General features: G+C 40.5%; 1 protein-coding gene across 1 annotated transcript in view; it reads right to left on the bottom strand.

Moving 5' to 3' along the window:
• Positions 1–15000, bottom strand: part of LOC134178407 (regulator of telomere elongation helicase 1-like) — a 47379-nt gene that overhangs the window by 12572 nt on the left and 19807 nt on the right. The window contains exons 11-20 of the mRNA XM_062645286.1: positions 10855–10930; positions 10679–10776; positions 10568–10623; positions 10385–10505; positions 7396–7528; positions 7222–7335; positions 7090–7130; positions 6933–7018; positions 6801–6878; positions 6663–6740 (exon numbers count right to left, since the gene is read on the bottom strand). Of these exons, the coding sequence (XP_062501270.1) occupies positions 6663–6740; positions 6801–6878; positions 6933–7018; positions 7090–7130; positions 7222–7335; positions 7396–7528; positions 10385–10505; positions 10568–10623; positions 10679–10776; positions 10855–10930 (881 nt within the window). The remainder of the gene's footprint in view (positions 1–6662; positions 6741–6800; positions 6879–6932; positions 7019–7089; positions 7131–7221; positions 7336–7395; positions 7529–10384; positions 10506–10567; positions 10624–10678; positions 10777–10854; positions 10931–15000) is intronic.

Below are 15000 nucleotides of genomic sequence, written 5' to 3'. Positions count from 1 at the left end.
CTGAACGTCATCGTCAACGAACCGTTCGCCAGACCACAGAAACTCCCCAATGACTGAAACGAGTCGTAGTCTCATGGATAAAGCTAGAGAAACATGAGAGAGAAAGACAGACAAGTTTCATAATTTACTGTTGTCACTGGGGTTTGAACCCCCAAAACATGGAGTGGTGGCCATTGTCGCTAACCACTGAGCCACGCCGGTGACTTAATATTATGTGTCGTGCTCAACCAGATCAGTCTGGTTTGTAAAGTCAATTACAAGTACCGGAAGCAAACCCTGCTTCAAAAGAACTTAGACCATCACGGCTGTCTAGAAAGAAGACATGACTGTACGAAGGATCTGAGTAGATCCCAAATTATGTGTCGCTATGCCCCTCTATTATGGGCAAGTGAGGTCTTTACCCTCATCTGGGTGCCCACCAACCTGGTAGGTGAGCCAAGCAGGGTACATGTTTCTGTGTGGTCCACATGAAGATCAATGACTAGCCAATTCGATATAGATTGCATGCATTACGGTGACCGCAAACATCGGGACAGCATGCCTAGTGGGTATAAATGACCACCAGGAAAGCACTGATATGTTGTGCTCAACCAGATCAGTCTGGTTTGTAAGTCTATTATAAGTACTACAGTGAAACCTGTACCAGTGACCACCTTCTCTCAGAGAACACCCGGCTTTAGCGACCGCATCTGCCTGGCACGGAACGTTGTCCCATACAACAGCTACTGTACTAAACGACCACCTGCCCAACGTGACCAATGACCGCTAATCCAAAGGCCCTACAGCAATTAACACCTCTTCTAAGCGACTACAATGTACCTTTTCATCTTGATTACACATTCCAACACGGCTGTCACCTCTCAGAGGTGTTGCCAACACACGTGCGATCATGTGAAGAATTTGGAGACAAGTGGGAAAAAGACCTCCTACATCAAGCAAAGAGGCGGTGTAAGGATCGAGACAGAGAGGATGTCGTTGACGCTGGACAACATGGCATTGACACAAGTGACACTGAAGATGATGATGATTATGATCCAACTCAAATTTGAGTTCAAACCTACAAACAAGCCGTAGAGCTTGTGGACGACCTATTCCAGTTTTCACTCATCAAAAATGATCATATTTGGTTGCAAAGCTGGAAAGTGTGGTGCAGAAGATTTTGGAAGCCAGACAGCAGCAAACTATATCCAGTTTCTTTTCCCTGTCACAGTAGCTAGGTTTGATTAGAACAGTCTGTAACCACATGGACGAAATATGTACATTGCACAAAACAGAAAACGAGACGTTTAGCACTTTGTAAGTTCCGTGTCGTGGTGGTCTGGCATGCAGGGCTATAGGTGTGTGGAAGCGTGAGGCTTCCTCTACTAAGCGACCACCTGTCCTAAGCAACCAATACTACTGGGTCCCACAGGTGGTCGCTTAGTACAGGTTTCACTGTAGAAGCAAACTCTGCTTCAGAAGTACTTAGACCACCACGGCTGTCTAGAAAGAAGACATGACTTTACGAAGGATCTGAGTAGATCCCAGAAGCACTGTTTTCTGTAAATGCTGCAGGTTGTGATGACCTGGAATAATGTACAGCCACTATGCAATACCTGCGTGCACTACTGTGCCCAACGCTCCCAAGACCACCAGAACCACCAGTGTTCAACAACGCCACATGTGGCTTATCTCCACTCACAAGTTGCTGCACTTCGCCAACTTCTCAGCATGTTTCCTGCCAATGTTGCCATCAGCAGGACAGCTGATGTCAATAAGAAGACAAGAGTTTGTCTTCTTATTTCTGAGACAGATGTCTGGATGATTGGCTTTGATCTTCCTGGCAGTGGGGATGGTGGTATCCCACATCATAGTAATGTCATCAGTCTCCACAAGCCTATCAGGATGACGCCGGTACCATCTGCTCTTCACTGGAACCCCAAAAGGACGACAAATGTCCCAGTGGATAATGGCAGACACCTGATTGCATCAATCAGTGTAGTCTATCAGTGCCAAGGCATTACAGCCTGCTACAATGTGGTCAACCATTTTCAGGCCTACACTGTACAAGCGCCTAGCGGGACTGACATCTCGGTGCAGAACGCTGTACTCATAATAATGAGTCTGAAGAGCTTAGTCTTAAGCAGCAACAACCAGTCCCTCGGTTGCAGCAAGAAGATTCAATGACTTCAGCCATCTGCAGGTCTCTTTCATGTCCACAGGTGGTTTATCAGCAAGATGGCAATACTGACCGTGCGTAGGACTTCTGTGCAGAACTGTTTCACATCTGTCTAAGGTGCTCAAAGACACCATCAGACAGGATGGTCCCAGATCCACGCAGGCTCTGACTTGCTGTACTTAGAGAGACTCCCCTGCAGTTGTGCAGTAAACTGACAGGACATGCGTCGAATCGAATGAGAGGAACTCCTAGCATCACACTCCTGTACCATTACCATAAAGAGATTAGAGCTGCTACAAAGGTAACAGTCCAGCCCCACAATAAAAGACTGATACTTCGACTCGATCTGGTGTAACCCTCGACCGCCCTCCGCGCACAAAGCGTACAGCCAGTCAATGCCTGCTGCAAGATGCCGGACAACGTGCATAGAGAGAAGGTTCGTGGTCCGTTGATCAAGCTGCTGCAGGTCCATGTTCCTCCAATAAATGACACCAAAACCGTGATTGACAACCGACAGTGCAAACACGTTAATGGCCAGAATCTTGTTCCGACCATGCAATTCAGTCCAGAGAACCATCTTAACTCTGCAAAGTCTCACAATGAAGCGTCTCCCGCATAGTGCTGTGTTGGATACGGTTACTTTCGTCCACACCCAAATACATGTAGACTTCACCCAGTTCCAGACAGTTGATCGTATTCATTTTCCTACCGTCACAACAGAATTGTGTCCAGAGAGCTTGCCTTTGACAAAGTGTGCATCTGCACACTTTTTCAGACCAAACTTCATCCGGATGTCATTAGAGAAGGTACAAACCGTGTGCAACCACCATTTCAGCTGATCAAGTGTTCTGCCATATAGCTTTACATCATCCATGTAAAGTAGATGACTGACAAGCTGACGTTTGGCAGCCTCACCACGCCCAGTACTCATTTAATAGCCATAACCAGTTCTGCATAACTCCACAATAAGGATTAAGAGCAATACAGAAGAGAAGATAAGATAGCGAATCACCTTGGAAAATACCTTGCCTGATCCGCATGAGCCTTGTCTTGATGGCACAGTTCCCGTAGGAAAGTACCAATGACGTCTTCCAACTCTTCATCACACGTGACAGGAATCTGCACAAGACTGGACTAATCTTATGCAGCTGAAGACATCGGGGTAACCAGCTGTGTGGCACGCTGTCATAGGCTTTCGGGTAGCTAGTCCACCCAAGCGATGCTCAAGCTCGTGTGCCTGGTCTTACAGTCCTCGGTAACCAGTTTGTTAATTAACAGCTAATCCTTTGCACCACATAAACCTGCTGACAACCCTTCTGCTCCGATGCCATAAAGGCTTCACTGAACCAAATGCCCTGCAATCCTCTGTCTGACGACTAAGGTGAGGGTCCTGTAGAAGACAGATAGACTCGTGATAGGCCGGTAATCCGTGGCTTGGTCAGTCTTGTCATTCTTAGGTATCAGGGTAGTTGTTCCCTGAGATAACCAGTCAGGCACAGAGTCCGGGTCCTGAAACAGGAGGTTATAGTTACGAGTCAAGTCATCTTGAAGAGACGTGATGTGCTTGACCCAGAAAGCGTAAACCTGACCTGGTCCAGGAGACTTCCAGTTCCCTATCCTCTTAAGTGACCCCATCGCCTGAGGTAGGTGGCCATTGCTGCTCAGCTGTCCGTTATGTCTCACCATCAATATGACGTCTCAGCAAGAAGGCGTCTAGACTCATGATGACACACTTCAGCTTCTAGCATATTACTCCAATATTGCTCAATCTCACACTCGAATGGTGGAGAAGTGATATGGATAGTCTGCTTACCCAATTCCCTGTAAACTGCCCAGCATCCCATTGAAACAAACCATCTGATAAAGTCTTTTAATAGTCTTCTTAGCCTCCCAGCAAGCTCACCTTTGGACTGCAGTTTCAGCTGATTTATGGTGATCTCAAAAGTCTCTGAACAAGGAACGCTCAACTGATGCCAGAGTAGTTAGAGCTCATGTAGCAAACAAATGCTTGATGAGCCCCTCCTAACTTTCCAAAACAGAGAAATTGCCTGCTGAAGTGCAAGAATCTCTGTACTGAGGCTATGTCTCCATGTCAGTGTTGACAGTTAGTTGACTTTGCCATCTTTGAGCACCGCATTTTGGATACTAGTGAAGCAGCAGTGTACACCAGGTAAATGATTTCACTCACATGATTGCATTAAGCATCAATAAGCTTCAGGGTCACGTGGTCACAGAGAGCCTTGGAAGCGTAGTTTCCCAAAGGAGAAATTTGGCTGACTTTCTGTAGCTCATCAAAAACTCCCGACAGAGTACAGGGTCTACAGCAGCATCACCATCAACTGAAAGACCGTCCTATGTCTGGAAGCAAACTGAACTGATTCGTGAAGTCAGAGTTTCCATCTTTTTCCAGCCGAGAAGCTATACTAGGATGTGTGGTCATCAGATCACAGTCCACCGAGTCACAAGGGGATGGTAATTCTTAGTAGCTCTGCACTAAACTAAATCCAAAGTGCCATCCATAGATGTGCAGTCTCTTGACAGAACAGTAACTGGCTGATCAAAAGATCCATTTCCCAAGTAATTAATAAACTGACGATCAGCTCGCATCATTAGCATCACAGGTTTCTCATCACATGCAACAGGTACCTTCCTAAATAAAGCTGTACTATGTGATAGAGTTGACATGCAAGGGCATATCCACTAAAACGTCAGCTGACAAGTCAGAAACCCCATCCAATGTCAACATGTCAACATCTGCACACCAGCACGAAAATCAGTTGTAACAAATAACAAATCTGAGATGGGTGATCCATCCTGTTGGCCTCGTGCTTGATCTCTTCCAACTCTGATTCATTCAGTTTTCCAGAAGTTAGGAGATCATATCGCTTCTGGTCTGCTAAACACTGTTCAAGACGTCAGTTAGAGAAGGACTCCATTCACACCACAGCCGATGCATGGGGTTTCTGAAGCCTCCTTCACACACCTTCACACACCTCCACCCGCAAGTCGCTGCATTTCGTCTACTTCTCACCCTGTTTCCTGGTGATGTTGCCATCAGCAGAACAGCTGATATCAATAAGAAGACAAGTGTTTGTCACCCTATTTCTGTAAGAGATGCCAGGACAATTGGCCATGATCTTCTCAGCAGTAGGAATGGTTGTATCCCACATCATAGTGATGTCGTCTGTCTCCACAAGCCTATCAGAAAGATGCCGGTACCATCTCCTCTTCACTGGAACCCCAAAATGACGACAAATGTCCCAGTGAATAGTGGAGGTCATCTTATTGTGTCGATCAGTGTAGTCCATCAGTGCCAAAGCACTACACCCTGCCACAATGTGGTCAACCGCTTCCAGGCCTACACTGCACAAGCGGGACTTACATTTCGATGCAGAATGTTCACTCATATTAACGAGTACAAAGAGCATGGTCTTGAGCAGTACCAACCAGTCCCTTGCCTGCAGCAGGAAGATTCGATGACATTAGCCATCTGTAGATCTCTTTCATGTCCACAGGTGTTCTCAGTAAGACAGTGATACTGACCGTGCATAGGTTTTCTGCCCCAGGACTGTACATGAAGAGAACCGCTGCCCATTCAGAAATGTTTTGCATCTGTCTGAGGTGCTTGCTTAAAGACACCATCACACTGGATGCTTCCACTTCCATGTAGGCTCTGTAATATGTTGTCCCTAGCTAGACTCCCTTGCAACTGTGCAGTAAACTGACGAGCCATGAGTTGGATCGAATGAGAGGACCTCCTAGCATCACACTCTTGTACCATTTGCATGAAGAAATCAGAGCTTCTACAAAAGTAACAGTCCAGCCCACAATACAACTCTGATAAATCGACTCAATCTGTTGTAACCCTCGACCCCCCCCCCCCCCCCCCGGGCATGAAGTGTACAACCAGTCAACGTCTGAGTATTATTATTATTATTACTATTATTATATTATTGCTATTACTATTTTTAAAATTATTATTACTATTATTGTGACTGATGGCCACCTAGTTCATGATTGTTGGCACCACCTGTGCATAATATGCCATGTAACCAATTCAAGAGAACCTGGGCAATCCAGTTGGCAGTATGTCTTCAGAAGGAGAACTCTGACATAATTAGTGACAAAAGTATCTGAATTGTTGGGGAAAAGTCAACTAAGCCAGCTAACATGCCAACTCCGCGGTTTTTTAGATTAGAATGTCATCAAAGCTGTCTGACAGGCTACTACAGCTTGGAACTCTGTATTGCAGTTAGATTTTGTTGTAATAGAAGTGCTTTTGACATCAATAAGATGGACTGGGTTGGCTAGTAATGATCCTAATGACACAGTAGTATGTATCTGATGTTGCATCACATCATGCTGCATTGTATGTAGAGCAAGTCTATTCAATATCTATTGTCGTTGTAATTATTGCTATTGTTTTAAAGAATTACACATAAATATCCTGGCACACTCAGTTAGAAAAAGTTAGTTACAAAGAGTGGAAAGCACACAAGCTTACTTTGCCCCGACAAATGGCGAAGAAAACAGCAGCGTTATGTTCAGGATCACAAATTTTCTCATAATATGCTTTCATAGTCTGAACAACACATCAAGATGCAACTCAGTTTTCCCACATCATGACAACAGGTTGTCTCACCTGAGTAAATTCACCTTTTCCTTTTGGTTCAATGAAGATCGGCTTTATGCTACTCAGCCTTGTCCATATGTAAGTTTCCTGCAATTAAGAGCTATTGACTTTACAGCACACTTGAAGTTGGTGACACCTGACCTGCCATGTCTTAACACAATGGTACATAAAACTGTAAGATGTAAAAAAGACGAGTAACCCCTGAGGAATAATTTGACTAAACCCAACTAAGAACATACACACATATAATAGCCATTAGAACAAATCCAACGAGCTGTAGCAACAGCAAGAAACTCACGAACTGCATCGCCTAAAGAGTTCACGTAACTTCGATCAAACCTGCAGCACATAAAGTAATGCAAACATCAGTAATACTTAGACAAAAGAACAACACAAATATCATAAAATGACATAAATTGATGTAGTTCACCTTGTACGATATGATGAGTTGAGTGTGACATTGCCTGGTCCAATTGGCAAAGTACCACACAACAATTGATGTTTCTCAATGACATGTGGATTCTCAATTGTAATAGGAAAAGGACTATAAAAGTTAGAAAGCATCAGCAAGTTATGCTCACATGCGAAGAAATAAGTGAGAAACATTTTAAGTTCTGAAGAAAATGAGGAAAGAGGAGAGAGTGTGCCACTTGTGAGGATGATACAATGAACTCCTTGCCGTTTAAGATCTTCCATTGCATGGCCGGGACTGAAACACCAGTAACTGAGTACACGAACTAAAACAAGAAACCACATGCTGTAGTACACAGGTTTACAGTAGAATGATTAAAGACAGATGTTTATTATTTTCTAATCAAAGGTGCAATTACATAATTGCAGAGCTCAAAATAACAGCCGTCTGATCAATATTGCTTTGTCCGGGCAACTGAATTTATGCTCAGACATCCTAGTCCGGTCAAACAATCTGAACTGTAGCCAAGGAATGTTGATTTTGTTAACCAATGTGAGCTTAGAACAAGCTAGAGCAAATTGTCAAGCATGTAACTTTTAGTGTGTACGTGTACAAGACAGTATGCTATGCTTGCTGCATCACATGTGGTCACAGGTGAAGGTAACACGTTTAAGTCTTTAGGTGTTTTACAATAATAAACAGCTGGTGTTACCATTTTAGGTGTTGTGTTAATTAACATGTGGTTGGGTTGAAGTCATCTTTCTGGCAGTACTGGTGAAAGGTGATGGGAATTGCCTCTTTTGGTCAGCAAGCGCTTTCACATTTGGAGGAGAACCAACATAAAATTTTAATGAAAACACAGACTATTATGCTGATCAGTTTCTAAGTGTTTGTATTCATTGCATTATATAATAGTACAATCATTTATGCAACACAGGGAAAGAGTGCCAAGGCGTTAAAAAATTAATTCAAATTACCTAAAACAACCTTGCTATCCCAGTGAGGCAGTGAGTGGGCTTTATGCCCTAAATGGCTCCTACTAATCTGGTTGCTAGGGCTCAAAGAGTTACATGTAGTGTACATGTGCATGATGCTGCATCGTGAAGTCCACAGAGCAGTGACAACAGCTCCTTATGTGTATAGATACATTATGAATATATTATGCATATATAATTATGTTATATATGTTATATATTATATTATATGTTATATTATGATATTGCACATTTTTTGTGAAAGCCTGATCAAATTTGGCGGAAGTCTGTTAAAAGCTACTTTGGTCGGACTTTATGTCCGGCCAACTTTCCCCCTTATTTTGAGCACTGTAATTGTTACCATTAAACTGCTCTATAGTTCAATCATTATGTGTGATAGCTAGCAACTGTCTTCGAAGTAGAATTCCCAATTGTGATCGGTATATGTCATGAATTAAAACTTAGGTGCTCAAATCGCGCTAAATAAAAGATTAATTGTTTACTCTGACTCACCAATAAAGATGAGAAATACCGCAATCAAATACAACCATTTCAGTGTCATCTGCACTTCCAGGTCTGAAATAATGCAGTACCATTTAATGCCCACACATAAAGTGCTCACTAAAGCAATGAGAATGAATTTGTGATGCAACAGCTGTCAGTAGATTAAGAGCATGTTATGCACAAACATACTCATGACACAGTTTAAATGTATTGAATTAACTGAATCGATTTTAAGACACAACTTGCACATGCATGGTATCAAATATCATTTATTTAATTGCAAGTTTTGTAACAGTTTTGTTGGTCCATCCTGAGTTTAATAAAGACGTATAAAATGAGTTCTATATGCATGAAAGAAATGTAGGAAAAAGTAAGTAGTACAAAGATCCACTCGATCACAAATTTCTACACATGTAGCAGTGTTACCTCAGAGTTTAAAGACCTAAATAAACTTCAAGTACAATTTCAAGATTCCATAGACCAAGCTTTCTATTTTAGTTTAAAAACACAAAAACTTTATTGATATAGCTTTAACTACTACAATACTGGCAACACACCGCTACAAAAACCATAATTAAAGACATCAAATCAAGTAGAAAGAACAACTATCTCCATTAGAAGAAAAAGACTTAGTGAGTGAGCTCCAGACAAACCTCACTCTTTCTAGTTTTAGTACTGTGTTAATTGATTAAGTATCCTTCATTGTGTTAACTTGATAAAAATAAAAACCTAAAGCAAAGACCTTAACTGTGCTACTCTTTGTGTGTCTACTTGCAAACTGCAGTATGATAATGTAAGATAAAAATTTACTTTACACAACTGCACTTGCAACTAAGGTGGTATTGTGCAAGCCACACAGTAGCTGGCATAGAATTTACATAACTTAATGCATGCTCAAACAACAGCTCTGCAACAGTGCAGTAAACTGACATACATGTAGCTGTCAAACTGGCATTAAACTTCTGACTAGCAAATGTTTTCAATAGTCAATAACTAACACCAATTCAAGTGCTAGAGCTGACATATCTGCTAGAGGCATGTGGAGACACAGAGAAAGAGCATTGCTGATATCAGGGCCTTCTACTGCACCGCTTCCTCCTACCTCAATCATCTGTCTCTCAAATCTGTCTTCAGTATTTATGAAAATGAGAAAAAGCATGCATGGAGAACAAATTCGACAAGTATAACACGGTTCATTTACTCCTTTTGTATATTTAGGTCAACAGAAAGTAGCGGTCAAGAAGCGACAATTTTCTACAAAAATTGCACGTACTATTGCTGCCAAGTCTGTAGATAACTACAGCAAAATCATGCAATTGATTCACTGTCATCTCAGTTTTGCTCTTCTCAAGTCTTCCCTTCTCTATATACGAAGCACAAGATCTGCCAACCATCATCCTGTTAAGATTGACTTGTTAGGACTTATTGAGAGTGTAGATCACATCATTGAGTAGACAATATTGAGATATTAATATTAACAAACATTAGCATAATTGTATTGTTTGAATTTCTCTTAGAGCTTTGTTTGATGCAGCTGGAAGTATGCTATCGGTATTGTCTTATGAGTCTGAAATATACTACTGCTACTACTACTACCGATGATGATGGTATGTCCACTGTAATCAGTGACGACCCTCTCACCGTCTTCAGCTACGTTGATTGGATACAACTACTATTACTAATAATATCCCTAATCCATTTACCTGTTTCAAATCCTTTTTCAGTCCATGCGTTCACTCTCTTCCTGTTTGTCCAATCCAAATTCCTCAAGCTGATGTGTACCTTGTAACATGAAAATGACTCCCTACTTGCAGAAAACACTGTCTACAAAGCAGGACAACTTAGGTATTCTAAAGCAACTGGTCCCACGAACAAGAATAACTAACTCTTAAAAAATCAGAAAATTTCTGAAGAGCAACGCTGCCATTAGAGACTCTTGCATCTACACAAAATCATGTGATATTGGCATACTCAAAGCTATAACACAAAATTTAGACCTGAAGTCAATCGTAGCAGCATCTTATCACACTCTTCCAGCACTAGCAGATAATTATCAGACTTCACTTGACACTCAAATAGCATCTCTTGCATAAAACTAAACCATCATACAACAATTAAAGCTTACCGAATACAAAAACCACAGTCTTGTAATTCTTTACAACATTACACGTACCTTCCTGGCTTTGTGATACCATCAGTAGCTGTAATGCTGATACTATCCAAATGCTTCTCTATTGCTAGCAGAATGCCTGTAGATAATATACATTATAGCTGTACATGTGGTGTGTGTGTGTGTGTGTGTGTGTGTGTGTGTGTGTGTGTGTGTGTGTGTGTGTGTGTGTGTGTGTGTGTTGTGGGGTACGTTGGTCAGCCACCTCTTCCTGGTGGAAACGTGCTTTACAAGGCTAGGAGCTGATCTAGCAGTTACATTTCTGTGTGGTCAAAGTGACCAGGTTATAATTGTGACGTCCCCTTTGGTCTTGCAAACCAAGGTGGTGGTAAATTGCACATAAGGGAACGTCAGAAAACAATATCAAAATGAGTATACACAATCTCTTAGTCAGAATCGTCCGTCTGTTGGTCATCAATATGGTTAGTCTAATATATATATATATATATATATATATATATATATATATATATATAATATTCAAACTCAAACAATCCCCCAAACATCCCCAAACCAACAAGTCTTACAGTACACTAGGTACTTCCCAACTATCAATGTCCTATACTTCAAGCTGAATTCTCTTGTGAACATTCTCGATTACATTTCCACAATTGAATACAAAGTTGCTGCATCATATTTTGAAAAGCCTGGTGGAATTCAAGGCCACTGACTGTTATATATATATATATATATATATATATATATATATATATATATATATATATATATTACAAACATGACACGTGTTCTCACTACAGTCAGACACGGAACTTTGTAAAGTCACGTGACGTATCAAGTAGTGTACACCAAACATATAAAGATTAACTGACTTCCGGGTCTGCAGGCTATGTAATGTGTCGCAGGCTATGTCTATGATACTCAGGAATGAACCACACACTTATGTTGGTCCACTCATGGACTATTTGCGAAAAATCGTACATGGCTACCAGAGACAATAAATGGAAGAACCACCAATCACATACACTAAACGTTCAAGAAAGAGTTTACCAAAACAATGTAATTTATGTTTGCAATTGCCAGGTCTTGTCAGAAGTAACAGAAACTACCTGTCTAAAACTGCCAAAGCAAAATCAATCGCTTTCGCAGCTTACAATTATACACGAACCTAACATTGCATAACCACAAGCAATATTTACATTCCATATGTGATAACTCTCGTTACTGTACTTTGACGACTACACAGTACAGTAACCGTTACGGCAAATATCAATAAATGTAACTGCATCAAGGCGTTTCAACAATAATTTGAGTCTTAATTCCACTAAAACACTCTTAATATACTTTTTTTAGAATTTATAAGTCACCACTATTTTGTATACCACAGTGTAGTGTAATGTAGTGTAGTGTAGTGAGTACACAATGCAGCACCAGCCTATGCTATAATAAAGAAGTCTTCTACCAAATGAAAGTAGGCACAAAATCATCTTGAAATTGTAAAACCATAGCCTACCAGCTGTTTGAAGCTAGTCAACAGATTAAGTACTAGCAGTGCTACTATGTATGTACTGTCCTTGCAATTGAAACAAAGAATTTCATACATATAAGCCTGCCCATACGATGATAAGTGGGCATAACAGACTACTGTAGTTGAAAACTGAGCAGTCACCAAGACTGCCATTAATAATTTCCTCATCCATTGCCTCTGCTGGGACTGCTGTGCAATTGGCTACTTAGTTGATAATGTAGATTATCAGCACATACATGTAGATTGCAAGAAGATTCAGAGAGAAATGTCAAGTAAACTGGCAAATACGGTAGTCCACGTAAAGCCCTTTACTAGGACTAGTCAAGTTGTAGCTACTGAAATACTAGTTGAAAACGATTAATTAAAGATGTTAGCTAAACGTTCTTGAATAAGATTTCACTAAGGTGCAGTGTTACTTTGTCCACTGAACTTTCCCATAGCCTAAATGGTCACCATGACTAAAATAGCAATACCACAGAGGTAAATACAATAAAAAGACTATGAAATTAGATAATCAAACTTGTGGGACCAGTAAAAAGTCTTAAGAGGAACAGCAAACAAGAGTAGTCATACATCACAGTCTTACTACACTAAATGACTGTATGTACACTAAGTCACTATACACCTACCATTTGTAGCAGTCAGAAACAATATTGCATCATTCCATGCAGTTACTATTGTATCTGCATTACAATTGATAGGTTTGGAAACTATAACAAAACATGTAGAAGAGCTGGTTTGCTAAATGCTAGATTGACAAGTTTAATTTTGACATGATGATCATGTTGCATTCAACCATTATCTTACAAGAGAACACAATGGCAAACTTTGAAAGCTAAAGTTTAATAAGATTCCATAAGACAACACATGATTAAAATATATGTCAAAGTTGAAATGTCGATAAAAATAGCTCTACTTTTCTGTTCCTTTAAACCACAACAACCCTCTGACACTGAATGCAACAACACTTGTGAACACATTTGATCACACTGTGAAATTTTGACTTTTTAACAAACAATCTTAAATACCTCAGCTAGACGACAGTACAAGATACATTATTTAGTTGAAAAATACGTTTAGTAAAGGTTGGGAGAAAGAAATTAACAAGCCTTAACATATGTTAAGACTTAATATATGTTAAAACAGGTTTCTACCTGGCCTAAATGCTCTTATTGGCATCATGATTTTTTAATGTTTCTTAATTACTAGTACATGCTGTTGATGCAAGCTACGTCTACATAAGTACTCTGAATCTGTGCCACAATCAAATGAACAGCAAGTGTAAAAATTCAGATCAATTGGCAATTTCTATAGTTGCACAAATATGTCATTACTAAACTACTAATTGAAGCTGTGCTTACACTCTTGCCTCCACAGTTTTGAGCCTTCTAAAACCACGCTAAAACTGTCACGAAGAACTACAAACTTAGATGCCATTTTCCGTTTAAGCACAATACTTGCAAAATCTATCTAAATCAACAAAGCAACGACCGTTTCACGTGATGCCAAAATCTGTAAGTAGTCTGCAGTTGTAAAAGTACAGTAACAACTTATCACATACAAAACATAACTACAGCTCATGATCACGCAATGCTAGTTTCCCATATAAATGTTGTAAATTAGATCTTACAATCAAAACACTACATAGATGATACATAAAGATGATATATGATACTGGCTGACTGGCTGGCTGGTTGACTATACTTGTTTGCCTTTAGTAGTCCAATCAGTGAACACTATTTGAAATTTGTCAGACATGGCAACCACAGACAATGGATGACCCACCAACTAGATCAGTGAAACACTCATGAAATTCTATTTACCAGAGCTCTCCGGTCTAGTGCATTTACTGCGGATGCTGCTGTCAGTATTCTTGTGTCTGGTCTTCACCCTTCTGTTCCTTATGTAAGAATAACTTCAGTCAGTCTGAGCTCACTGCAGCAATACCTTGACCTTCTGATCTAGTGCATTTTCTGTGGATGCTGCTGCCAGTATTTTCAAATCTGGTCTTCTTATCTCTTCTGTATCTCTTCATAGTGTTTCATAGATTGAATATTTCTAGTTTTACTACATTGACAATTTGTACTCGCAGTTTAGTATGTTGTTTAAAGCGCTACATGCATTTACTTGAATATACATGTTAGCGAACTCTCATAGTTGTTTATGCCTTGTGATTTAGACTTGTTCTATAAAACATAGCCAACCAGATAGCCTACAGACTAAAAAGTTGATCAAGCCATAAACGTTTGGGTGTGCTACTCTCCAAGTCACATGACTTTTACAAAGTCCCATTTCTTATGGCTCACAGCTAAAATATAATAATTACCTGAGGCGTGGAAGCGCTAAAGATGGTAACGCTGGCCGTCAAGGACCGACTCAACAACTCACCACGCCTCCATGTATGTATGCTCTTGTCACAAAAGTGGATGCTGCCATTATCAAGTGTTTCAATGACGCACAGATGATTAAAGTTGCTATGTCACAACACAACACAAGCTGTTTAGCTAAGTATATATGCATTAGTAGTAGTGATGTCCATGTGACCTTGTAGATACAAATCTCATGACGTATTTGTATCCTTGTACACCTACTATGTTAGTAAGTGAGCAGCTGAGGGCTAATTAGACTGTTGCAATTTGCACAGTTGATGCCTACCAAAATTC

This window comes from Corticium candelabrum, chromosome 4 (genome assembly GCF_963422355.1).
Source record: "Corticium candelabrum chromosome 4, ooCorCand1.1, whole genome shotgun sequence".
In the NCBI taxonomy this organism is placed as follows: Eukaryota; Metazoa; Porifera; class Homoscleromorpha; order Homosclerophorida; family Plakinidae; genus Corticium; species Corticium candelabrum.
This window is presented reverse-complemented; position numbering and strand designations above follow the sequence as displayed.